This window comes from Micropterus salmoides, unplaced genomic scaffold (genome assembly GCF_014851395.1).
Source record: "Micropterus salmoides isolate LMB-PRFRI ecotype aquatic unplaced genomic scaffold, ASM1485139v1 Ms_hic_scaffold_3, whole genome shotgun sequence".
In the NCBI taxonomy this organism is placed as follows: Eukaryota; Metazoa; Chordata; class Actinopteri; order Centrarchiformes; family Centrarchidae; genus Micropterus; species Micropterus salmoides.
In genome coordinates, this window is record NW_024042261.1 from 39,312,931 (window position 1) to 39,339,928 (window position 26,998).

General features: G+C 41.7%; 2 protein-coding genes across 3 annotated transcripts; both read right to left on the minus strand.

Moving 5' to 3' along the window:
- Window positions 1–646: 646 nt before the first annotated feature.
- LOC119882594 (claudin-19-like) lies at window positions 647–7,285 on the minus strand. Its single transcript, XM_038692693.1, has 6 exons — window positions 7,094–7,285; window positions 2,262–2,511; window positions 1,988–2,152; window positions 1,788–1,869; window positions 1,594–1,707; window positions 647–1,024 (listed from the first exon to the last, which is right to left on the minus strand). Exons 1-6 carry the CDS (start codon window positions 7,268–7,270, stop codon window positions 928–930), a joined length of 885 nt encoding a protein of 294 aa, XP_038548621.1. The 5' UTR covers window positions 7,271–7,285; the 3' UTR covers window positions 647–927.
- Window positions 7,286–11,028: 3,743 nt separating this feature from the next.
- LOC119882592 (presenilins-associated rhomboid-like protein, mitochondrial) lies at window positions 11,029–23,744 on the minus strand. Of its 2 annotated transcripts, none has more exons than XM_038692690.1 (10): window positions 23,595–23,744; window positions 18,444–18,663; window positions 18,232–18,372; window positions 17,933–17,981; window positions 16,252–16,347; window positions 13,843–13,992; window positions 13,640–13,710; window positions 12,508–12,609; window positions 12,341–12,438; window positions 11,029–11,480 (listed from the first exon to the last, which is right to left on the minus strand). In XM_038692690.1, the coding sequence occupies exons 1-10, from the start codon at window positions 23,669–23,671 to the stop codon at window positions 11,357–11,359; spliced, it is 1,128 nt and encodes a 375-aa protein (XP_038548618.1). In that variant the 5' UTR covers window positions 23,672–23,744; the 3' UTR covers window positions 11,029–11,356. The 2 variants fall into 2 exon arrangements, with proteins under 2 accessions (XP_038548618.1, XP_038548619.1); XM_038692691.1 differs by having other exon boundaries at window positions 18,444–18,660; window positions 23,595–23,741.
- Window positions 23,745–26,998: the final 3,254 nt, after the last annotated feature.

A 26,998-nucleotide genomic window follows, 5' to 3' on the forward strand; every position in this document is an offset into this window, starting at 1 on the left:
ATAAAGGGCAACTGGACTGAAGATACTTAAAGACGTTCAGACTCTCATCCGAAGGGCTTTTCCAGTTTTGACTGACGACGGTCGTTCAGACTTCAGGTGACTCCAACGATCACAAAGACTCGTTAGAACAGCCAGCAGCACTAACGAACCACGAGGTATCCATCACATAACGACCCCTCAGAGGTTAAATGGCTGCAATTCCCTGCCTGTCAGTCAGACCTGAAAGCGTCATCAAATATCTTCAGCCAGTCCAGTTGCCCTCGACTTTAACCTTCCTTGGATACCTCTCAGAAATCTTTACGGACGAGAGGGCTGGTCTGTGGTCTGATGGCTTCTGAAGCCGGAGAGGAAAACGCTAATATCCGCTAACATGCCACATTCGCTCATCCATACTGTTTGCGTCAAAATCCCTCAAACGTGTGCTTTCACAGAGCGATCCGGCTTTGCGGAACCAGCGATAGCAACACCGGCACGCCGGCTGTGGATTTTCATACAGACACCGTATCCATATCTGTTACCACCAATGTTCCCGGCTCAGAGGTGGATCAGATCTGACCCCCCTTTCTGGCTCCATATCTTTCATACAGAGCAGCAAGCCGCCATATTGGCGCAATACTCCCGAAAAATAAGGCCATGTGAAAGCGCCTACAGATTCGGGAAACATTTATTTACAACATGTTAAAATAAAACAGTTCACAAACAGATAATCCTCAGTTAAAGCAGGCAGGAAGGTTTGGAAAGTTCACAAAGACTTTGGCAAAAATTAAATAAATCTTCGCAATAAAATTCCTTTAGTTAAAAAACACACATTTAATTTTGCGTCAAGAAAAAAAGTTATAAGAATTAGCTTGTGATGCTGCTGTGCTCGGCTGTCAGTGTCCGTCCTGCAGCAGTAGATCAGACAGGAAGCAGCAGTGCTGGGGAGGTTTAGACGTAAGCTTTGGAGCTGCTGCCGTCGGGCGCCGGAGCTGCTCTGTAGATGTTCGGTCCTCGGCTCGTTGTGGAGAAGTTGTAAGAAAACTGCCTGCAGGAGAGAACAAGAACTTTCTGGTTTATTCCCCAAAAGAAAAAACACACAATCCAGTCTCCAATCCATCTGTGGTCGAGCGGATAGACTAAAGCTTGCATGTTTTTGTGGCCCAAATCCCAGTCTGTTAAAATCAATTACGTGCTGATATTAAGTCTGAGATGATAGTTCTATTAGTAAATTATTGACCTGATAAGAATAAAAGTTTAACTGGAGAATGTGATGAAAAGCAATCAAACTAGAGAGAAGACGTCTTTGAAGGACTGGGTCTAAATTCTATTTCAGGACACAACTGATGGTCCCGGGGTCCTTTTCGGATTGGGATCTCTTTGTTTTTTAAAAGTGACTTATGAATGTTGGATTCAGGTTCAGGATTTCCACACTTCTGTCTGGGACCACGTCTGGTCTATACCGAACAGGATGCTGACGAATCATAGACCAGAATCCAGCCCTCTCTGTGTCAGTGGTATAAGGAAGGATTGTCTGTTGCTGACGACGCCCTCCTGTGGACAAACGGCAGTACTACGCGTAGTAGGAGGCATAGCTGTGAGGTGCTGTGGGTTTACCGTGCAGAGTTGGTGGGAATAGTCTTCCTGTAGGAGCAGCAGAGCATAGATCCTCCCAGTATGGCCAGACAGGAGGCCGCCCAGCCCAGATACAGACCTTTACCCAGCTCGAACCTGCAGCAGCATCAATCACAGTGTTAGCAGCAGGAGTTCAAACACCACACTGTAGAGGAGGTCTTAAGTGTAAGACTGACCTGACTCCTCCATACTGCAGGTTGTTGAACTCCTGGATGACTCTGGCAGTGTACCAGGAGACTGCGATCAGCGTGAAGACACCTGAAAAGACACCCAATATATTCACGAAGAAGACATACAGGGCAGCTGCTACAACATTTGGATGTTACGTTAAAATGTCTTTTGGCCAGTTCTGATCATTTCTACTCAGCTCACATACCAGACAGGATGAACAGGATTCCTCCAGTCAGGGCGATCTGGTCTTTGACGTACTCTGAGGTTCTGCCGATCTTGGTGCACTTGAGTCCCAGCACAGAAGCGATGATGGAGGCCAGGCCAACCAGCAGGGACAGGATCATCAGAGCCCTGCAGGCATGCAGGTAAGCTGGAGACCAGTACGCGTCAGGTCATAAAAAACACAATGTTTAACAAAGAGTCTGGTTAGAGACGTTATTTCCTGTGGGGTTGTTTATGACTGAGCGGTGAGTCCTCACCTGGTAGTCCCAGCACCGTCTTGAACTTGCTGCACTGGAGGGACCCCATCGAGTTGGTAGCACAGCTCATCCACAGACCTTCAAACAGCCACTGACTGGTGCTGATCGCCTCCGCTTGACTGCTCACCTTCCACGCCTGAGAAGAGGTACAGCTGGACTGCAGACACCAGGACACCACGCCCAGAAGCAGACCCACAACCTGCAGGCAAACCGCCATGCTGCTCAATGTCCCCACGCACACCTGGAACACCTGGAAACACACCAGGATGTCGAAACCAGCTCTGAGAGTGATTTTTAACGGGAGTGCAGAGACCCCCCTAAAAACAAAGCCAACCTCCAGCGGACACACAGTAACACGATCGTCTTATTAGCAGCAACATGTAAAAAACAGGCTTCATTGTTAAAAAGGTTTTTATGAAACAGGTATAAATAGTGCGTTTATTGGGGACTATTTTTAGCGGCGGATGAGTCCACATATTGTGCTCTAATGAGTATTTTCCGCGCCATGGGGCATTATTTCGGGAAAAATATGTCCGTTAGTCAACAGCGAGAGATAATTTTCTCCTGTGCAGACTAGCCTCTCCTGTGTTCTGAATTACACATGATGTTTGTCAGTTTAAGATATTTTAAGTCAAGAAAGTCACAGTTTTTTGTGAAACTGTAAAGTAACATTTACTTTTGTGTGAAACTGCTCCATCAACTACATCTCTCGTCTTGCACAATTCACATCACCAACATGTTAGGGCTGTAATGCTAAGCTAACGTTCATTGCTTGCCTGCTACTAGCTAGGTAACTTAGCCATCTTCCGTGCACACATGTAGCCCCACTGATGTGTTTAATCCAACAAATTCTGTTCCTTTTATCACATCACATGGAGGCTCTCTGATGTTAGTTTTATTGATGTGAACTTCAGTGACATTAGTTTCAGCGACGTTAGCATCAGTAATATTAGCTTCAGTGACGTTCGCTTCAGTAATATTAGCTTCAGTGACGTTAGCTTCAGTTAACTAACTTAACGTTAGCTTCAGTAATGTTAGTTTCAGTAACATTAGCTTCAGAGACATTAGCTTTAATTAACTGAAGGGTAGCTTCAATAATTTTAGTTTCAGTAATGTTAGCTTCAGTGACGCGTTTAATCCAATAAATCCTGTTCCTTTTATCACATCACATGGAGGCTCTCTAATGTTAGTTTTTAGTAACGTTAACTTCAGTGACATTAGCTTCAGTGACGTTAGCTTCAGTAATATTAGCTTCAGTGATGTTAGTGTAAGTTAATTAAAGTAACGTTAGTTTCAGTAACGTTAGCTTCAGTGACTTTAGCTTCAGTGACATTAACTTCAGTGATGTTAGCTTCAGTGGTTAGCTTTAGTAACGTTAGCTTCAGTGACGTTAACGTTAACTTTAGTGACTTTAGTTTCAGTAACGTTAGCTTCAGTGACATTAGCTTCAGTTAACTAAAATAACGTTCGTTTCAGTTAACAAAGTAATATTAGCTTCAGTAATGTTAGTTTTAGTAACATTAGCTTTAGTGACGTTAGCTTCAGTGACATTAACTTCAATGATGTTAGCTTCAGTTAACTAAAGTAACGTTAGCTTCAGTGAAGTTAGTTTCGTTGAGCCACTTAACTTCAGTGACGTTAGCTTCAGTGATGTTAGCTTCAGTGACGTTAGCGTAAGTTAATTAAAGTAACATTAGCTTCAGTAACATTAGTTTCAGTTCACTAAAGTAACGTTAGCTTCAGTAACTATAGCTTTAGTGACTTTAGCTTCAGTGACGTAACTTCAGTGACATTAACTTCAGTGATGTTAGCTTTAGTGACAAGCTTCAGTAATGTCAGCTTAGGAGCACATTAGCTTATGTGATGTTAGCTTTAGTGACGTTAACATTAACTTTAGTTTCAGTAACGTTAGCTTCAGTGACGTTCGCTTCAGTAATATTAGCTTCAGTGACGTTAGCTTCAGTTAACTAACTTAACGTTAGCTTCAGTAATGTTAGTTTCAGTAACATTAGCTTCAGAGACATTAGCTTTAATTAACTGAAGGGTAGCTTCAATAATTTAGTTTCAGTAATGTTAGCTTCAGTGACGCGTTTAATCCAATAAATCCTGTTCCTTTTATCACATCACATGGAGGCTCTCTAATGTTAGTTTTAGTAACGTTAACTTCAGTGACATTAGCTTCAGTGACGTTAGCTTCAGTAATATTAGCTTCAGTGATGTTAGTGTAAGTTAATTAAAGTAACGTTAGTTTCAGTAACGTTAGCTTCAGTGACTTTAGCTTCAGTGACATTAACTTCAGTGATGTTAGCTTCAGTGGTTAGCTTTAGTAACGTTAGCTTCAGTGACGTTAACGTTAACTTTAGTGACTTTAGTTTCAGTAACGTTAGCTTCAGTGACATTAGCTTCAGTTAACTAAAATAACGTTCGTTTCAGTTAACAAAGTAATATTAGCTTCAGTAATGTTAGTTTAGTAACATTAGCTTTAGTGACGTTAGCTTCAGTGACATTAACTTCAATGATGTTAGCTTCAGTTAACTAAAGTAACGTTAGCTTCAGTGAAGTTAGTTTCGTTGAGCCACTTAACTTCAGTGACGTTAGCTTCAGTGATGTTAGCTTCAGTGACGTTAGCGTAAGTTAATTAAAGTAACATTAGCTTCAGTAACATTAGTTTCAGTTCACTAAAGTAACGTTAGCTTCAGTAACTATAGCTTTAGTGACTTTAGCTTCAGTGACGTAACTTCAGTGACATTAACTTCAGTGATGTTAGCTTTAGTGACAAGCTTCAGTAATGTCAGCTTAGGAGCACATTAGCTTATGTGATGTTAGCTTTAGTGACGTTAACATTAACTTTAGTTTCAGTAACGTTAGCTTCAGTGACGTTCGCTTCAGTAATATTAGCTTCAGTGACGTTAGCTTCAGTTAACTAACTTAACGTTAGCTTCAGTAATGTTAGTTTCAGTAACATTAGCTTCAGAGACATTAGCTTTAATTAACTGAAGGGTAGCTTCAATAATTTTAGTTTCAGTAATGTTAGCTTCAGTGACGCGTTTAATCCAATAAATCCTGTTCCTTTTATCACATCACATGGAGGCTCTCTAATGTTAGTTTTTAGTAACGTTAACTTCAGTGACATTAGCTTCAGTGACGTTAGCTTCAGTAATATTAGCTTCAGTGATGTTAGTGTAAGTTAATTAAAGTAACGTTAGTTTCAGTAACGTTAGCTTCAGTGACTTTAGCTTCAGTGACATTAACTTCAGTGATGTTAGCTTCAGTGGTTAGCTTTAGTAACGTTAGCTTCAGTGACGTTAACGTTAACTTTAGTGACTTTAGTTTCAGTAACGTTAGCTTCAGTGACATTAGCTTCAGTTAACTAAAATAACGTTCGTTTCAGTTAACAAAGTAATATTAGCTTCAGTAATGTTAGTTTTAGTAACATTAGCTTTAGTGACGTTAGCTTCAGTGACATTAACTTCAATGATGTTAGCTTCAGTTAACTAAAGTAACGTTAGCTTCAGTGAAGTTAGTTTCGTTGAGCCACTTAACTTCAGTGACGTTAGCTTCAGTGATGTTAGCTTCAGTGACGTTAGCGTAAGTTAATTAAAGTAACATTAGCTTCAGTAACATTAGTTTCAGTTCACTAAAGTAACGTTAGCTTCAGTAACTATAGCTTTAGTGACTTTAGCTTCAGTGACGTAACTTCAGTGACATTAACTTCAGTGATGTTAGCTTTAGTGACAAGCTTCAGTAATGTCAGCTTAGGAGCACATCAGCTTCAGTGACATTAGCTTATGTGATGTTAGCTTTAGTGACGTTAACATTAACTTTAGTTTCAGTAACGTTAGCTTCAGTGACATTAACTTCAGAATCAGAATCCGGTTTATTGCCAGGTACATTTACACATACGAGGAATTTGCCTTGGTATGAATTGGTGCTTACAGTAAAATTATACAAAAGTAAAAGTATACAAAAAATATAAAAAGATACAATAATGCTATAATACAATGCTGACAAGTATGTGCAAAAATTGGCAACATGAGCATAAAATGATGATTCAGTGATGTTAACTTCAGTTAAGTTAGCTTCAGTGACGTTAACTTCAGTGACATTTGCTTCAGTTAACTAAAGTAACGAGTAATGTCAGTCACATACGCAACTTCTGGGTTCGTGGTCTTTGTAATTAAATATTTTCACAGTGTTATACTTCCTTATACAAACTGTGACTTTCTTGACTTGAGTTATTTTTTAAACTGACAAACATCATGTGTGTAATTCATGCCACAATTCAAACAGGATCTAAACATTAGTTGTCTGTTGTTAACTATCGTCCACATTTTTTCCAAAATAAGGTCGATGATGTTCCACAGGAAGGGGAGGGACATGCAGGTTCTGTATTGGGAGCAGAAGTTTCTTTTCTCTATTTGGTTCGACAATAAGAAAAATACACAACACCTCCAACCTTCTTATTTCACTGTGTCAAAACTTTCCTGCTTTGCCACTAGATAGTGAAACTTCACAACTCTGACTCCTGGAACTACTGAACCAGGTTTATGGTAAATATATTTACAGGTTGCCAAGGACCAATAGAATCTGGAGAACGATCTCTTCCTCTACCCCGGCCTGGTCACCTGTTGAACTGTGACCGTTTGATCAGTTGAGCTCCAGGTTTCAATTTAATTTCATCTTTTGGTCAACTCTGCCCACACTGTTTCCTTCAACAAATAAATATCCTACGTTTACTGACCAACTCCACTTTTTTAGAAACAACTGAGACTGAAAAACCGAACAGACAACCACTCTGAAGTCCTCGACTGTCCCGTTAATCAGGTTCTTACCTTCGGGGCTTCGAATTTGAAGTTTTTTAAGGTGACTGCTGGACGTTCTTCTCTGCAGCTGTTCCTCAGGTTTGCTCCTGTGATGTGGATCTGATCCTCTGAAGGTCTGCTGGTCTTCAGGGTCGATGAACTCTGGCAGAGGCTGAACCGCCTCTGAACACACAGGATTATCGACATGCGAGTGTTTCACCTACAACTCTGTTTGCAGGATCCTTCAAGTCGACTAACATCTATAATACTTTATTTCATCAATCTGGAGGAAAAAATAAAAAGTTTAAAGGTCTTCATGTCGGCAGTTCTTTCTGTGATGAACTCACATTCTAACTGAGCTTCACTAATATTAATCCAGGCGTCCTGTTCAGTCTGCGTCTTTTCATTGCTCAAAATGTACGGTTGGCCAATATTATTAACCCCAATATTAATCAGTTCTGGCCTCAAAAACACAGTATGGCTCAGTCGATAGAACATAACAATATTAATGCCACAGACAAAAAACTACAAAAACAGGGAGACATACTGTTACTGAAGTACATGATATAACATTCATTAATACTGCATTCAAAGTAGGTAAAGTTAGCCTAAAGAAGTGTTAACAGAAGGTAAAAGGTAGATTTATTTGTCACAATAAAGCAGGTTGTAAAGTGAAATTGGGTTTGTTACTCCCTCCTGCTACGTAGCAGACAGTATACAGTAAATTAGAAGCAATTACAAAGATAGTAAACAGAAATAAACTATATTCCACTGCAGTCTGGTGGTGCGGCAGCAGAAACTTCTATATCTCTTCCCAGAAGGCAGCAGGGTGAACAGGCTGTGGCTGGGTGGGTACTGTCCTTAAGGCTGATAATACACGGGGCAACTTTTTGAGAAATGTTGCTGGGCAATGTTGCTAGTGGCAAGTCTGACTTGTCCATGTCAGGTTCTCTGTGAAGCCGATTCCCAGGAACCTGAAACCTGCTCCACTGATGTAGACAGGAGTGTGTTTCTTTATCTCCTTCTTCCTGTAATCAACGATCAGCTCCTTAGTTTTGCTGACGTTGAGCAGTAGGTTGTTCTCTGAGCACCACTCTGCAAGATTATCAATTTCCTCCCGATATGACAACACGCTCTCACTCCCGACTCATCACATATTGACGCTTGGTCAAGGCCCTTTGGCGTTTTAGACGTTTAAGTCTCTGCGGTCAAGTTAGCAACCCTTAGCAACAACAAATATGCAACGTCCGGTTAGACTTTCAAAATAAAACGCTAGCGTTTCGAAACATTTTGAAAACGTTGTTAAAGTCTTGAAAAGTTGCAGTTTGGTTAGGTTTAGGCAACAAAACTACTTGGTTAAGGTTAGGAACAGATCCTGGTTTGGATTAAAATAACTACGTACGTCAGTTAACATGTAAGTTAACGTAAGTCACTAATAAAAATATTTAATGTTGACTTTTTGTTTCACACGGGACACGAACCCCGGTCTCCTGGTTCAAAGTCGGGGTTCTGGCCCTCCATCCACCTCCTTACTCAGTCTTTCCTGTTAAATATTTAGCGTTACAAACTGACACCGATGGGTCTTGACCATGCATCCATATGTGACAAGTCGCAAACTTCTGGTTCTTTCCATTTGACATGAGAAGTTGGAATTTGAGTTCAAAGTCGGAAATTTTAAAAGGGAACTACCACCGACTTTGTGACCCAAGATGGCTGCTCCGAGTATCAAGTTAGTGAAAGCCGCAGTTCATCCTGTTTATTAGCACTTCTGTGTATTCGTGTCTCATAGAAATTGTCGTACACAAAGTGCCGTCCAGCTGCTGTCTGTGCACGTATTGCTACTGTGTTTAACCAACCAGTGTTGGTAAAACGAAGGCTAACCTGGCCAAACAACGGCTAGCCAAGCGAGGATTTCCGACATCCCCAGCTCCGACTTAGGAGGTAAACATGGTGCAGCACTCAGCCCAGACTGCTGAGATCCTCTGTGGATCTGTGGGTTCTGAAACTGGTGAGGGTCCAGGCTGGGATGTTTGTTGGGATGACCAGTTTCTCAAAGCACTTCACTTCAGCTTCATGTACTTAAAGTATCAGCAGTAAAAATACAACAACAACAAGTATTCATGTAGCAGATGAATTTGGGGGATGATTAATGGGAGATGAACGTAGATGCTGCCCTCAGTTTACAGACTTCTCTAATCTCTGATGATTTTTAGTGAAACTTTAGATAATTTGAAGCATCTCTTTGGTAGAACTGATAAAAACTCAAAGGTTGAAATGCAACTAAGAGCCCCAGCTAGACACAGTTAATCAGCCTAATGCACAAAGTGGAAAGGTTGGCCAACACTGGTTTAATATTTTATAGTATCATTTGAACAGTAATAACTAAAGCTGTCAGACAAATGTAGTGATGTAAAAAGTAGTTTGTTTTCCTCTGAGATGTGGCAGAGTAGAAGTTGAAAGTGGCATGAAAAAAATACTCTTAAAATTCTACTTAAGTACAGAGTAAATGTACCCAGTTACTAGTTAAAAGCTACACTACGTTTATCTGACAGTTATTAAATCTGCTTCTGAATGAAAGATTTTACATAGAAAACATAACGGCAGCTAAAATGATCAATTACTGCAATATAAACTATAAACTATATATATATCGTTTATATATATGAAATGTTTGACTTTACCAATATATTCGTGTAGCTTTCAGGTAGCGTGCTAATTTCTGAAATAATTTCCAGCAGCCAGCTTATTGTTCTGATGAGTAACTGCAGTACACTATAGTACGATATTTCATTTATGTACAATTTACAAAAAACAGCAGGCGAACTTCATTGTAAGTATTTAAAGTTTATACCAGATTAACAGTTAAAACAACATGTAGTAACTTTAAAAGCTCATATTTATCATGAGTACTTTTACTGTTCATACAGTTACATATTTTCCTACGAACCCTTCTGTTGTGATTTTGAGTGATTTGCAATTTTGGGTCAAATAAGTAAAAGTGCCTGGATTCTAGTATCTAAATATGTATACATATATGTGCAGTATATATTTTTATCTATATTCTCTTCTAAATTTATTAATGTGCTTTATTTGACATTGTCTTTTTAATTCTTTGTGCTGCTTGCGTGCAGATCAACATGCAGACTAGCCTCTGCTGTGTTTGTCTGTGTTTTGACAGTTTGTGGACTTTAAACTGTCTCTTTATCAAACTGACTTCATGTTTGCGGGTCACAGTTAACTACCCCGTGCAAATGCAAGTAAAAATCCCTCACTAGTGTAAGACAAACTTTCTTACAACTTAAAAATGTTCGTAAACCTGTATTTTTATGTTGCAGAAAGAATATATAGAGCTTCTTTCAGACCTGCAGCCCTTTACCTCCATCTGATGGAGATTAAACGTGTCGGCGTTGTGGTTGGATAAGTCACTTTTATGTTACCAACACGACGCCGATGAAAGTCAGAGTCAGAGCTGGAGAGAGCAGTTTGTCGTGTTGGACTAACGTTAGAAGTCTCGCTAGCAGCTCCTCTACATACACAACAAACTCCCCTCCCTCGTTTCCACCAGCTTCTTCCTTTCAAGTTTCTTGTTAATTACAAAGGGGGTCGCTGGGAGTCACCTGGTATAACAGTCTGAGCCTGTCGCTGGTAACAAGAAGCACTTTTTGTGGTGCCAAGACAGCACGGAGGTAACTTCAACCTGCGTCCTCTCCAGCAGCCTGCAGGGGGCGACTCCATCACGACCGCCACAGACCGCAGAGGAGCGGTGCAGCATCTCAGTTCAGCAGATGCTAATTGTTTAGAAGTGGATTTTAGTTTGTCTAACTTTACTGTTACTTCTTTTCTTCCAGTTGCTGGTGGTTTTAAACCAGAGGTTTTCATTAAAGCCTTAAATTAATAAATGAATCAACAGCAAAAGACTTGTATACTTTTAACCAGTGAGCTGTTTCACACCTTTAGAAACTGAATCTCTGGCTTTTTGGATGTTTTTATTGGCTAAATAATGAATTAACCCTAACACAATCAAAAACAGTAAAATAATTATTTTCAGTCCCAGTTTGGATTTCTGCTTCGCCTCTAACACAAACAAACAAAACATCAATCATTTATGTCGATTATTTTTATAAATATGATCATTATTTTAAATCCAGGTGACTTCACCAGCTGAGGTCACCGTTACGCCCACCTACTTCCTGTCAAGGTGTCCTGAACGGTGCAGCTTCTTTCTGTTCATCTGTACATTTTATACATCTGTACATGTGTTTTTCCCCCCATCAGCCCCGGCGCTTCAGCGTTCTACACGGCGCCACCTCCGTCACCTCCTCCGCCCGGTCGTCCTCCTGTTCTCAGGTCGTGCCACAGCTTAACAAAAGGTTCTCGGTTCTTCCAGATCAACTCGTGACCAAACAGGATGTACCACCTGGATGAGACGGGACAGATGGGAAATTATTTCAGACTGACAGTCTCGCCAAAATAAAAGTGTAGTTTATCATTTAAAGTCATATTAAAAGCTTTTAAAAAGGCACAAACACAGATTTAAAGGTGCCGTTGAATAGAAACTTTTTTTAGAAGGAGACCTATTAAGATTTTCCACATTTTATGACTTATCTGTAATGTTATAATGTTGGATGTTCATGTTAAACGTGGCCAAAGCTTCAAATAATGAGGTTAAAGTATTTAAAAGAAATCCCTGTGAGCATAAACCTCAGGTTTCCTCCTGTTCTGAACATTTTCAACTGCTTTTTCTACCAACGGCTCCGTAATACCCAGACGGAGCCGCTGTTCCATATATGGTCATGTGCTCCCATAGCAACGGCACAGCAACGCTCAGTCTGCCTGTTCCGCCCAGCGACAACAGCAGCCTGGTAACATGCTTCAGGTCTTGGCCAATCAGAAGACAGTGGGCTTTGAGAGGGGGGGCCTTAAAGAGACAGGAGCATCTACAGCTTGTTTCAGACAGAGGCTGAAATGACCAGTGTAACTTTGAATCATGCAAACTTGCCATACAGAGTCACAGAACTACAATATAGGACTGGAAAAGCAGAATAATAATAGGTCTGCTTTAAACCTTAGCGCTGAAATCTTACAAAATATAAAAGAAAAACAGATGAACGCCAACAAGTGCTATATGTGATGTAACATGTGGAATCTTTAATGTTTACGCCCCCAAAAGTTACATAACTTCACGTCAGGGTGACCCCGCCCACTTCTGTTGTACGGTCTATAATTTAGAAAAGGGTGCAGAGCGGCTGCTGCGATTGGTCGGAAACAGCGACTTACATTCCAAACAGGGCTCCTCCTAAATGAGCAGCGTGGTCAAAAAACTTCCATCCCAACACCACGCCGGCAGTATCCATCGCGACGATGGCCTTTAGAGCCTGCAAAGAGAGGGGGGTGAGTACATGATGAAACAGCCAGACAGGTGCAGCAGGTGAAGCGTGTCTTACGTTGGCGGCGCTGAAGGAGAACATGGGGAGGAAGATGATGGCCAGTTTGGCTTCTGGCATTTTGGTGCAAACGGCCGCCAGGATGGTCATGATGGCTCCAGACTGAAAACACACAGAGACCCACATGAAAGTCACGAGTTACTGAGAAGCAGTGAGGATCAACATCACGGCCGCTGCTTGTGCTATAAAACACCCAACCGCCTCTGCTTTCAGCACCTTAAGGCAGACAACAACTTTTTTTTATGATGATCTGGTCAATTTAGAGATTTTGATCTGATTGGCTCGTGTCGATTTCTGACACCGTGATGTGCGTACTTCCTGATTTTTTTTGACATTATTTTCTGATTTATGGAGTGATAAAGAGAGATCTCCAAAATCCCCTCAGTAAAAACATTTGAGTCTAATACGTCAACAAAATACAACAATAAGTTTAAAACTAAATGAATCCAGGGTTCAGCGCATATTTAATTAGATACTGCCTCATTTGCATTTCCATATTATTTCAGAAAACCTGTGATCCAAAAAAATATTGTTTAATGTAAATTATCAATTAGAAAAGTTATCTATTAGTTAATTTGTTTTACCCTACTTTACACGCTGCCTCTAGTACCCTCCACCTTTTATAACTACCTCTGGTTCCTGGCCGTCACTACGTAGACACTTTCACTTTTATTTTTTTGTGTACAAAGTCATGCTTTTCATCTCCGCTCCTCTCTCACCAGGTTCCAAAGGTTTTCACTGAGCTGGGAAAGAAAAGCTTTCTCTAACTTTTCTCCCTGGACTTGGAATTATTAGCAAAACTTCCTCCATCTTAATGTTCTAGTCTTGTAAAATGAAGTTAAGCCGTGTTAAAACAGAGAAAAGCAGCTGGATTTAGTCTCTTCCTTTATTTGTGATGTGATTTAATACTAACTGGAAAGAGAGTTGAATCTCAGGGGACTTCCTGGTTAAATAAAGTTGTGAGTAGATCAGCTGAAGAGCGATTTCTGCTTCTCTTTCGATCATTTTTAAAAAGACAGAGGAGGTAAAACAATCCAGAATTTAAAAAGAAAGATCCTCAGTCTGCTCATTTCTCTGAGGTGAATTTAGATTTTTATTTCCAGTAAAATAAAAAACTAATGTTGGTACTTACGGCGCCCAGAGATGGACCGAACCTCCCCGTTGCCATCTTACACACATAACTGGTAAACGAAGAAATGACACCTGAACAAACACAAAGAAGGCGGAGTCAACAACAACAACAACAACAACAACACATCGCTGTACTTTCCACTAACAGCGTCGTCACGGTCACAGACGTCGTGTTCAGGGCCACAGCCTGCGGACCGCTCTCACCTGCAGACAGGTAGACGGCCATGAACTGCTCTCTGCCCAGCATGGAGACGGCGCTGGTGGAGAAGCTCCAGAGGACGTACATGTTGGCGGCCATGTGGAAGAAGGAGAAGTGGCTGAAGGTGGAGAGAAGCATCGGGGAGCAGAGGGTCTCTGAGGGACGACACACCGTTACAGACGTTGGACTTCACTGCGTCCGTGTTGCTGCTTCATTAATTAACAGTGGATTAATTCAATTCTTTCAACTTCATTAATCCCGATAACTCAATTAGTTAAGAGCAACATGTGACCTACATAACGAACAAAATACAACCAACATTCACAACATACAGCAGCCAGTATGTGCACATTTGAAACACCATAAAAGGCCCTACAGGGAGTTTAAAAGTCTTATTTGGAGCGGCGGTTCGTCTTGGTAGCGCATGACGACGTCCAGAAGGCAACAGAGACAATTCACCAGGCAGAGCAGGTGCCGGCGAGGCTCAAATACTTTCTGCCTTCCGCTTAAAAAGTGCACGCACACATAAAACAAACGTTAAAGCACACATCAAAATCAAGCGGTCAGCATTCGCGCTGCTCACGGGTCGGGCAGAAGCTCGAGCGCCCACGGAAGTAATGGCTCATCGTAAAGCAGCATTTCCAGCCCACGTCTGCCACAGATATACAAGGAAGACATTTTTCAGCATCACTACAGTTATTTGAACACATACAGTCATGGCCGACAGCTTTGGTATTCTCATGTTTGTTGTTCCCCACAGAACTCCAAAAACGGACTGAAGAGAATCATTGGCACCTTCTTTAAATCTACAGAAATAATTCTATTTCAAACATGTGTCCTTCAATTTGTAATTAAACTCACCTGTAAGCAGCTCACAGGTGCTGGCAATATAGAAACCACACTTACAGCCAGTTAAAACGGACAAAGTTTGACTCAGTCTTGTGTGTCTTTGGTCCAAGTCTCAAGTCTGTCCGACGTGGACCGAAGAGAAGAACTGATGAAAGATCGCAAAACGAAGGATTGTTCGTGGATAAAGAACCTCGGTCATCTACCAAACAAATTCCGGTTGACCTGCAGAAACAGGGTCAACAGGGTCACATCTGCGGCCACGACTGTCTGTACGTTAAGTCTGGAGCTCCGTGCGTCGCTGCTGTGCTGCAGACGCCGTTTCAGTGTCTTCACTCAGTGTACGGTGCTGCAGGAGTAAACGTGATCTTAAACGCTGTGAAGAGTAAGTTTCTCTCACATGAATTCATAGTTTTCATTCGCACGACATGTGACCAGTTTGCTCGCATATGCCCCTAAAAATCGATACGTGCGAACCGGAAAAATGATTTATGAGCACAATGTTCGAGTAACTACAACCTACAATATGATGAGACAGTAGCATTAACTAATTAAGTAGGGTATTTTTCTTGCACAAGGATTTAATGACTGAAAACATGAAACTGCTGTTTTGTCCAGCTGGAATTCATTTTCTGCCAGAGGTGGGCTGTTTAGTCTACTATTACATAAAATGACAATAGCCTAGTAAAATTAAATAGTTCATATAATAACATCCTAGCAGTGTACTACTGGATTAAAATTAAACTTTTTATATGTTATAATATTACACTAATACACTCATTTAAGCTAGTTTCTCCTCCATGTTGTGTGAAAGATGCCGGTGTGCCACTATGTGCTCCTTCTGGCCTCCTCCTGAGAGCAGGAGGTGCACGTCAGGCTACGGCGTAGGTGACGGCGATTCAACGCACAAGTATAAATTGCACTTAACACGTTCCCCTGGTTCTGTTTTACTGAAGTCATTGTAACACTGTTCTGTAGTCTTGTTTCCATCAGGGGTGGGTTGTGTGGGCGCTGCTGGTGGACCAATCACAGTTAAGTTTTTTGTGATGACTGATCAGTGTTTTCAAAACATCTTTTTGAATATTTTAAAAAGCTTCAACAACATATTGTTAGACGTCGAGGCGTCCAGATACCAGGGTCTTCACTTCCAGTCCTTCAATGGTTTCACACCATAGTTGAACACAAGAAGAAGGAGCAAACACGTAGTATAAATGTGTGTATAATAAATAGTTTGTTCACTCTAAATTATTTCATTTCGGAGCACATGTGCTCTTTGGGAGAAAGCTCAGCGTAGAGCCCTGCCTCCCCTCACACAGCTCGGCTCGTCTCCTCCTCGAGCGCGTACGAAAGCTCAACACAACCGTCCAGCATTTTGGCAACGCAAAAGTAACAAACTCAAAGCAACAGCTTGCTTCCTGGTTGACAGGCAGCGGAAAATAACGTCTTTTTTTGCCCGTTTTCCCTGGAATGTGACGTCACGTGAAAACCATCAATTGCCCCATCAAGCGAGTAGCAGAGAGTTTCTGCTGACATATCTGAACTCTGGCAGCGTGAGCGGACAGACTCACTGGAGGCGGGGTTGGAGGTGAAGTATTTGATCATGGAGCGCTGCAGAGATGGTACCCTCCAACAGCAGAACACCACAACGTTAGCAGCAATGATCCCTGGGAAAATAAAACACAGAGACATTCAGGGATATTATAATAGTGTTTAATAAGAGTTCTGGATGTAAACGGGCTGTCTGGCTGCACAGGGAGGGGTAGCTGTTCTTGGTGTTGCATGCTGGGCTTTTATTTTGGTGAATATGTTGTGCTTTAAAGTTATAATATGTATTTTGGACAGTGAGGCTACATCCACATCGCTGCGTCACTGCTGGCGGTCCAGCGACCTGCACTACGAAGAGAGTAAGTAAGTCCTTATCCTAAATGTTTTCTACGGGTGTAACAATACACCAAATCCACGGTTCGGTTCAGACGTACTGCCGATGGAGAAAGTCAGCTGAAACTCATCCAGGGAGAGAGAGAAAGAAAGAGGCGGAGCCAGAAAGAGACGGAGCCAGCTGGCGTGCATTTCGCCGGCAAAAAGCGGAAATGTCACAACTGTAACTTATAATCCTGCTGTTCTTGTGTCACATATAGTAGTTTTAAGAGTTTTTTTATTGGGGAATAAAGTTGTTTAAACTCCAAATATGTGGCTGATTTCTCAAGACAGAGCTGATCTAAAAAATTGCTACGATGTTTTTGAAGATGCGAGGTCTGGCCCGCCAACGGGTCCGGCCGTCAAGTCCGCTGCTGTTCCAATTGTACTCTTGCCGAGTCCGAGCTTTAAAGTACAGAAGTCCGAACTTGGAGAACTCGGTATTGAGAAACAGCCCTCGTCTCTAAATGATCTTTGTTGGGAGTTGCACATGCTCAGTTCCTAGTTAAGGACTACTAGCCAATCAGAAGCAGAGAAGGGCGGGTCAGCGAGAAGCCGGTAAACAGCTCGGGTTCAGCCGTACGTGTTGCCGACCGGCTCGGCAACATGGACTGGAGCGAGAGTTTCACTTTGCAAACCTGTTACATGCACAAAAAAGGTTTATAAGTCAATAAAGGAGAAGGGAAAAGGCAACAAGCAGATTACCTCCTTTTTAATGTGCAGTTGTACCTTTACCGCTTAATCATATTACACAAAACATAAAATACTAAACAGAATCACAACAAGAACACTGTGCAGATCAGATTTACTCAGACCTCAACTCAAGCCTCCCTCGCTCTGTCGGCCGCCAACGTTTCTTTATCTCCTCATATCCTGACACAATCATCAGGAAAATCCGGAGTCGAACACGCCCCTTTTCTGCGACCGCGCATCAGCTCCCGACCTTCCCCGATAAGCCCGAGTTAAATCTGAGTTGGTTAAACTCCCTTCGTAGTGCACGCCTCAGGCCGACATCTGTTTTCTTCTGGAGAGGGGTCATGTGATCGCAACCTGACGAATCAGGGAAGGATACGCCATGACTGATGAGCCTAAATCAGGTCCTCTGTTTTCACCGGTCCACACTAACACGCTGCCCCGGAGTTTAAAAAACGAACAGAGGGTCAACAGCGTTTTCAAACTTCTCCGTTTTAAAGCGGACGGCAGGCGAAAGGAAGCAGAAGGTCTGCGTTTTAACAGGAAAACGTAGCGGCGTGGCTGCAGCCTCGGACAGAGGGGCTGATGGGACATCAAACCTGCGGCTCTGCTGGTACAGGTGTGTGCGTGCGGTCTCACCTGTTACCGTCTTCTGCCCCTCGCTCAAGCTGTGCCACCACTGGTTCACCTGAAACACAAGCAGCCAATCAGGGCTCACACTGCGAAGGTCATTATCACCTCAGACACGTGGTCACACGAAGACAAATCAGCCGTCGCTCCTGGAACGTGACGATGTGACCTGATCAAGTTAAGGGGACAAAGGTGCAGCGGGAGTTTACCTGAGTCTCCAGCATGTTGTGTGAAGCTCGTGAGTTCGAGCGCTCACCTGGCTGCGATCTAAAAACCGCAGGTCAGAGGAGTGCGACGTCACAGCTCACCTCTTTGCGGACGTCTCCTCGCTTCTGAGGTCGCAGCTTCTCCAGCCAATCGGCTCGGACCTCGTCGAAGTAACTCTGGACCCGGGACTTGAGGGACTCGTACTGCCAGATGGCCGCCGAGCCGAAGGAGCAGCCTGTAAACTGACATGGCGTTAACACCTGTCCGTGACATCGCTGACGGTGTCATCACCTACGTAGACAGGTAGACCTACCCCCACGGTGAAGACGAGCGGCCTGACGAGCCGGCCGAAGGCACGGGGGGAGCTGCGAGGAGCCTGCTGGTCGCAGGGGGGGACCGAGGTCCGTCGGGGGACCACGGCCTCGGAGGCCTCTGTGGGAGGGGCTCCCAGCTCCTCCTCTACCTTCTTGGATTCTGGTTTCCTGGCGGCTTTCCGGAAGCCACATCTCTGCTGGAAGCTGTGAGGCCACCTGCTGGACATAAAACAAAGATCTCATTTCACATCTGTGACGCCTAAAAACATTCAAATAAAACAGAGAGTCCAAACTGGAATGTTTCAACACAGCAAGATGATGATATTTAACGCTGAAGAATCAATAATCTGTTGTAGACGTTTCACTACGTGTAGGGCTGGACGATACGGCCAAAAATGTTCTCACGATTCAAAGCTTCATATCTTTCAGTATCGATAATTATCACGATAAGGATCAAATCTTTATTTCTTTCAAGTTTAAAGGCTGATTTTTGCTCCCGAGTGAAAGTTGAAGACACCTGATGGTTAATTGTGGTTTAAACTCGTCTTTATGGTCAGAACACTTGAGGCCAAACAGAGGATCGCTTCACAGATCTGAGGCAGAACATTCAAAACAATCATGATAAAATCTGTGCCAACAAATATGCAGGAGGAAAATTAAGTAAAAGCTTTTTTCAGTCCGTTTTTCCTCAACAAAATAAACATCTTAATAAAAAAATGCGCCAACTCCTGTATGATTCAAGTGAAAAAAATCAAACATTTATTGAATATTCATTAAACATTTCTTACATTGTCATTGAAAAATTATTGTTATTGTTTTATCGTCCAGCCCTCACGAAGTGTACCGAGTTTCCTCCAACTTAACCACTAAAATTAAAACACGTGATTTCCACCAAACAGCAGCGTTAGCATCAGGGCTCTCGAGCCTCACGCATTCACCGCGAGACACGCGCATTTCAACCAGTTCACACGCCACACCTTGTATTTCCCACGCTGAGAGGTAATAAGAGAGAACGCCCACAAGGCGTTTCTCTAAACTAAATACAGAAATCATGATTTGTTGTTTCCGGGTAAATCCCGTCATCCCGCCGCAAGCGCGTTCGTTACTAGGCAACATGCACGCGCGCACACGGAGTGGAAGCTGGAAGAGCAAGCGTGTTTTTTTGTTTTTTTAGCATTTGGATTTTAGAATTCCTGGAGGAAAAAACTTGTCTGTGATCAAATATCGAGAAAGCAACTGATGTTTGGGAGTACAGCCAAGTCCGTGCTAAACTCCCCGCGTCTTCGCAACCAGAAGCTTCGGCTTAGCCAGTGGTGAACAAAGTAGACCTATTCAGATCCTTCTTAAAGTAAAAGTACTGCATTGAAAAAGTTAAAGAAAAGTATGTAAGGAGGCTATAAGCAGGAAAATGTAGAAGTAGCCTATCAAAGCGAAAAGAAAAATGTCCCCGTGACTATTATTAGATTATTATTCCTCGTGCATTAATGTAGTTGAACAACGTTGTATCAGACTGCAATTAATGATTATTTTCATTATGTATTAATCAGCTGATTATAGTAGTAGTAATGTGAGAAATGTTGTCACAGTCATCCAGAGCCTGAAGCGACACTTTCACAACGCCAATGTTTTGTCAAAACTACATTAAAATAACCAAATAAAGCAGCAAATCTTCACGTTTGTGAAGCTGCAGCCATGAAATGAAAGATTACTAAAACAGTGTCCGTGGTTTGGTCTTACTAACGTAGGCCTACTAGCTGTAGGCTACTTGTATGAACTGTTAATTTAATTTAGAACAAAACATTCATTTTTTTTTTCACTCTTCATTTGTTTTGTTTGTAAAAAGCTTAATTTGGACAGTAACTAGTCGCTGAAGCTGTCCGATAAATGTAGTGAAGTAAAAAGCAGCAATATTCCCCTCTGAGATGTAGAAAGTGCCATGAAAAGAAAACACTCAAGTAGACTTTCCATCTCATTAGTACTTCAGTACAGTACTTGAGTAAATGTGCTTTGTGACTTAAACTGAAACTAAGGAAAGAACCAGAGAGGTTTTTCTATTTTAAGCTCTGGACGGATCATCCATCTTAAAGCTGCTGCAAATGCCTGAATGGCTCCTCCTCTAACAGATGTAGGCTGCGTCCGAACGTTCTGACTGCGTGAAGCGACCCGGAAGTATCTCAGCGGCAGCCGTGATAAGAGCCGTTCGAAGTCTCTAAACGCTGAAGAAAGGAGCTTCGATGCTTCCTTTCATATCTCCTTTAGCACAGGGTACACCGGACCATCCTCTACCAAAGGAAAGGAGAGAACGCCGTCCCACAGTTCCTTTCGGCGGCAACATTTAAAGCGTCGCACGTTCTCAAACTCAAACGATAAAATCCATCGACCACATTTAGCAAAATCCTGCAACACAGACGCACATTATGATACTTTAATAAGACTCAGTTTCCTTCTTTCTTTAGGCTTTTTTGTAATCTGATCAGTATATACAGGAATCCTGATGTAAAATTCAAAACCTTTTTAAGACCTTTTCAAGACTTTGTCAACATATTTTAAGACTGCTGCGCCACTTTGAGCTGTAACCGATTAAATCAGCCACACACCTTTAAAAGGGACATTTTTGAGGTTTTAAAAGGAATTTAAATATATTTATAACATATTTATTGCCTGTATGTCATCAGGTTGTAACGCCACCTACAAAGGCATTCACCAACTTTCTCAGTTGCCTAACAGCCTGTACGAGCCAACAGGTTTCTATGTGAAGGTCAGATTTCCTGCGAAAAGCAGCTGTCTTACATAAACTATGACGTTTATGTTTCTGTACGCAACATTACAGCAAATCATGTGATCACAGTGTGATTTTGTGTTTTAGTTGGCAGGATTAGTACAACATTAGAACATTAAATTGAAAGTATATTGTTAATTTAATAGTAAACTGTAAGCTTGATATTAATATATTCATTATGTTACTATATTAAATATAATTTCATATAATAGAATATAACTTACCACTAGTGTAATATTAATTCAAATTACAGCTGTTTTTTATTCATTAACTTTGTGCAAGAAAAAAGTCTCCAGCCTTGATTTTGATCAGGCTGCTAACTCGTCCATAATCAGAGTTCAACATTTATAAAGTTTGCAGCACATCAAACTTCTTTTTAAATCCAACTCCATCCAGGCTGTGATTGGTCTGTTCACAGAAACCGACGCTGACGAGAGCGTCGGTTTTATGAGAAGTTGAATTTGTTTCAATAAAAAGCAGAGATTTTCCCTGTTGTCTTCTGTCTGACTGATTCAGCTTCTTGCTCTAGTTTTTCAGGGCTGTTCAGGGGGCCACAGAGCGACCGGCCAACCGGGTTAATCCCGTCACTCCTGATCGCCACTCTGACTATGTTTTGGACCATTATCATTGCGGGTCCGGCGGGGGGGGGAGATCACGGTTGGTCGTATTTGTAAATCATTTTCCGGGTCACACGGATCTATATTAGGTAGATCCCTGCGCCTAACGTTACAGAAACCAATCACACAGTCGCTCCTCTCTGCCTGTCTAGTAGTTTTTGGCTACGCATTATAAATAAATATGTTCATCTACACTTTCAGCAAACAAACTTTTGGACAAACACGATTTTCCCATTGAAAAAATATCTTCAAAAATATATACACAGGCAGCCTGACACATTATCAACGCTGATTTTGTTATTTAAAATGGGTAAAATCGTATTTTATGACAGAGCTCCACGCAGCGTATATATATATATATATATATATATATATATATATATATTTTCTCTCAGCATCTCTCGGCACAGTTACGCAGTCATTCTGTGGGAAACCCTGTGCACATGAATCGGCCTGTGGGTGGGAAGGAGGGTGAGTGTGAGCATCTCAATGTGACAGCCTGTCCATTATTTAGTGACTGAACCTCATCTGCCTGCCTGCTTTCTCAGTTATTAAGTAATATTTTCAGAGATGCGCTTTCTGTAGTCCATCTTCAGAACACTGTAGTTTCATCACGTCAGTAACATCCGCCGTCGCCTAGAAAAGAGCAGTCGGGTTCTCTTATTACGCCGCGTTCCAGGCAACTCGGAACTGGGAAATTTCCGACCTCCAACTACAAAAACTATCCTGGAAGTCGGTGAAAAAATATGCACCCCGAGTTCACAAGTAGCAGCTGACTTACGTCACAAAACAATGTCAGCGCCCAAGGAATAAACTAAACAGCAACAACAAGTATATTTGCATGTATTTAAATTAAAATAATACATACGGTCATGTAGTAAAAGCTGTTCTGCGTGTACACCGATGTAGAAATATGTTGGGCCTATTAGGTAGCTGGCTACAGTAAAGACTCTTCTTCTCTGCATAAAAGTTATTGTTCAAAATGCCAAAACACGAGGACGTGTGACCTGCAACACTGACCACCACCATCACCAACTGATGTAGCTGGAGGGGCCAGTACAGGCTGTTTATGTCAGTAACACCTGAAGCACTGCTGAGGTGCCACTGTGTGCACACTTTGTCACGCTCAGCCATGGTTTTCGTTCACTTTCGGCGTCGTGCGCCTGGAAAGCTGGGAAATATCGCAGTTCCAACCGGTCTCGAACGCAGCATCAGACCCGCGGGATTCTCCTTCACATCTTTCCTTGACCTCGTGACGTTTTCCATCGAGGTCGAGGAAAGGAGGTGAGGAAAGGAGGTGAGGAAAGGAGATTCTTCTGACTTTCCGGACGCAGCCCTGATCTCACTCCAAACTTTTGCTAAAACTTGAGGTTAACATGATAAAAAAAATGTACAGCGTTATCAATTATACACTCTGTAACTGAACTAAGAGCAACACATTTATGAATGTTTTAATAAGAAACTGATTATTAAACTATGTAGTCAAACTATTTATCAAAAAGAATCATTCAGAAACAAACACAAACAAACAGCAGTTAGCGCCGTTAGCTTCCCGGCTAACGTTAGCCAGCTAACAGCAGTCTACACTGCCCTTGAGTGCTAACAGTGCTAACAGTGCTAACAGTGCTAACAGAGCTAACAGAGCTAACAGAGCTAACAGTGCTAACAGAGCTAACAGAGCTAACTCCGGGCAGCGGAGGTCCGTCTGTCTGTCAGCCGGAACAGGCTGCCTCCCTCCCGCTGTGGTTACTGACCTGCCTCCCCTCACGGAGCTCCGTAAAACATCTTCTCCGGTCAGTCTGAGCAGGACGGCGCAGCTCCTCCACGCCATGGTGGAGCCCGGTGACCCCGGCAGGTCGTTCACTACCGGGTCAACACCCCGGAGCGACCGGAGCTGAACGGAGGAATAACGGGGACACCTGCAGGACAGAGGCGGACACTGCACACCTGGGACAACAACAACAATGCACCGCGTAAAGCACGCGTCAACAACACGGACCATAACTTCCGTCCACGACTTTCAAAGTAAAATACTGTCAAAAAATCAACGATTTTACCTTCAAATGACAAATTCTAACTTTTTTTTTTTTTTTTAAAGTATAAAAACTAAATGTAAAGAACAATGAGGGGTATAGTCATAGGTGTCATTTACACTGGGGACGCTGGGGACATGTCCCCAACTGCTGATTTTGTCCCCACCCCTTTTTGAAAGCATTTCTTTAAAATGATCTGAAAAATAGCACCAAGAAATGTTAACTAACAAATGAAAATGCTTTGAGAAAAGGTTTATTTGCACAAAGAGAAAACATGCAATGAAATATAGTTTTACCTGATATAAAAACAGACATTTCCGTCGTAAATTGGAGCAGTAAATGTAAAAATGAAAGTTCGACTTTAATGCTCAAGATCTGCCGGCGGAGGCCCCCAGGCCACGTATATTTCTGCATCAAATATTTAATCTAAATAGTGCTAAAAATCTTCTTGTCTGTTCATTCCATTTTTATGTAATTTTAAAGCTACATGTTTGTGTTTATGTACTAAATTGTCATTGCAGAATCCTTGTAGGTGTATGATACTTGGCAATAAAGCTTTTCTGATTCCGATTCAAGGCCTTATAATGTCCCTAAAGATTTCAGTGTCAAAGCATTTTTTAAATAAGTTTCACTTAGATGCTGGTAAATAAAATACCTTTTCTTAATTATTTCCTTTTGTTGTTTCTTATGACATATTTACTTGTAATGTATTATTAATTGTGGGTAGCATTACATATTAGCTACATTCATTCATATTCTATGCTGTGTTCTGTCCCTAAAAAACATAAATTATATAATATATAACATAATTATAAATTGATATTATTTTTAGTATCATGTAGTATTGTTTTTTAATATTTGTTTAACTTGGTATCCAGTCATTCTGACGCACTCATACACTTATTATAATTTATACAGGTTTTTTCTTTTCATTGAAATGGTTAAATAAAGTTATTAGACACGGGTGAAATTAAGATGCATGTCTGTACATAAGCAACAAAAAATAATACGTGTTTCTATAACTACCTTTTTCTTATTATTTCCTAATTTATTCCATTGTTTAATATTGAGGTTTAGTATTTTACTCACAGATATTACTGCACAACAATTTATTTGTTATTCCAGTTTCATTGTATATGACAAATGTCTTTATTTTTATTATTGTACTTTAATTATTAATTATTTTAAATTGTTGGGTAGATTATTATGTAAATTTTATTCTTTGTTACAACAAATGCAAGGAGTTTACATTATTTTTACATTTCAATAATTATTATTTTTTTATCATATCCTACATTTATTACATTATTCCACAGTTAGAAGTTGCTTTTATTGTACCAGAGTAAATTTATAATTATTATTTCTATTAGTATATTTTATAATGTATTATAAAATATATATATTTTATAATTCGCAAACTTTTTATTATTTATATTTATTTAATGCTTTGATTAGCAACGTGAGCAACTGTAACAAAACAATTTCTCCTCAGGATCAAGAAAGTGTTTCTGCTTCTGAAACTGTGATATATAACCAACACATTTATTTTGAAGGCGGCGAGCAGCGGAAGTAGCGCTGTTGTTTCCGGCGCTCGGCTCGGCTCGGCTCGGCTCGGAGGAGACGAGCAGCAGTAGTAAACCTGTGTGTGAGCGCGGAGGAAAGATGGCGGCCCCTGCTCTCTCCAGTCGGGCTGGCTCGGCGGGCAGCCTCGGGAACAGCCCCACCATGGCCGCCGGCAGGCTGCCGCACGGCGGCGGGCCCGAGCTCGACTTCAGGTCTGCGGCCCGCATGGAGGACCTGAACGGCTCATCCAGGAGTTCAGCAAGCACGACCAGCGGGAGTACGACGACCAGCGGGCTCTGGAGATCCACACGGCCAAGGACTTCATCTTCTCCATGCTGGGTGAGGACACAAACACCGGGCTGGTATTTCACGGGCGGTGACGGTAAACGGTGCCCCCCCCCCCCCCCCGTTAAAAGGGAGCTGCTGGAGGAGGATGCCCCCCCCCCCCCCTGCGCTCCACCTGCTCTGAATCACAACACCTGCGTGATGCAGAAGGTGAAAACGCAGCGGGACGCCGCAGCGGTGCGGTTCTCACCTGTGACCCGCTCAGGTGCTGCTGGGAGCGTCACGGTGATGCGTTCAGGGGTTTAGCTCCTGTGTTTGGGGGACGACGCTGAAGTTCGCTTCGGCAGCTAAAGGGAAAGTTAAAGGGAACTCAGGTCCAGATCCGAAGCCTGGAGCTGTCAGACCTGGACTAGATTATTCCAGAGAGGCTTAAGGTTTCTGTAAAAGGGTCATTCCACCGAATGGGTGCCATTTCATTACATAAAATGTATAAATATGCATACAAATTAACTTTAAAATACTTTTTGTTATTAAGCAAAGTGCCCTGCACATTAAAATAATTGCAAATGCGAGATAAATCTCTTTAAACATTAATAAAAATGATCTAGAACACTGAAAAATAGCATTTGTTTCCTGTCCCCAGTCCCTGAAACTACACTCTACAATGTAATATCATAATTAAAAAACATGAGAAATTAGTTTTTTTTTTGCATTATGAGCGACTCCATATCCCATCTATGCTCTAAACATTTTTTCTTCAGAAAATGTTTGTAATATTTGAGTTAAAATGCACGTTTTAGTCCTGTTACCCTAATACACCCCCCCCCCCCCTCTTAAAAAAGTCCCATGTTTAGAGAAAGTTGCATCATCTGCGTCTTCTGAAGGTCGTGAGAAGACCAAAAGTAAGTTCTTTAATTTTCTTTTCCTTATATTTAATGATATTGTAACTATGACGGAGCAGGTCAGTTACAATATTCATTCCTGTTACCTAATTTATTTCTTAGACTTAATTGTTTATTTTAAAAATAGAGAAGAATCACTAGAAAGTGCTCAGTGTCCTCGTGCTGTTACCGTGTCTTCACCTCCTTTAGTGGTGTGTCCGGAGGGGAACTTTCAGATTTTTCATGGGCTCTATTCTAAATCCAGAGTGAAGATACTAGTATCATATGAAACTAGGTGACCTAATGCATCCATTGCTACCGTGCATTTCTTTGCATTTGGTATAAAAGGGTTTTGAATATTTCTGCATACTGTAACCCTGTGCTCATTCCTGTTAC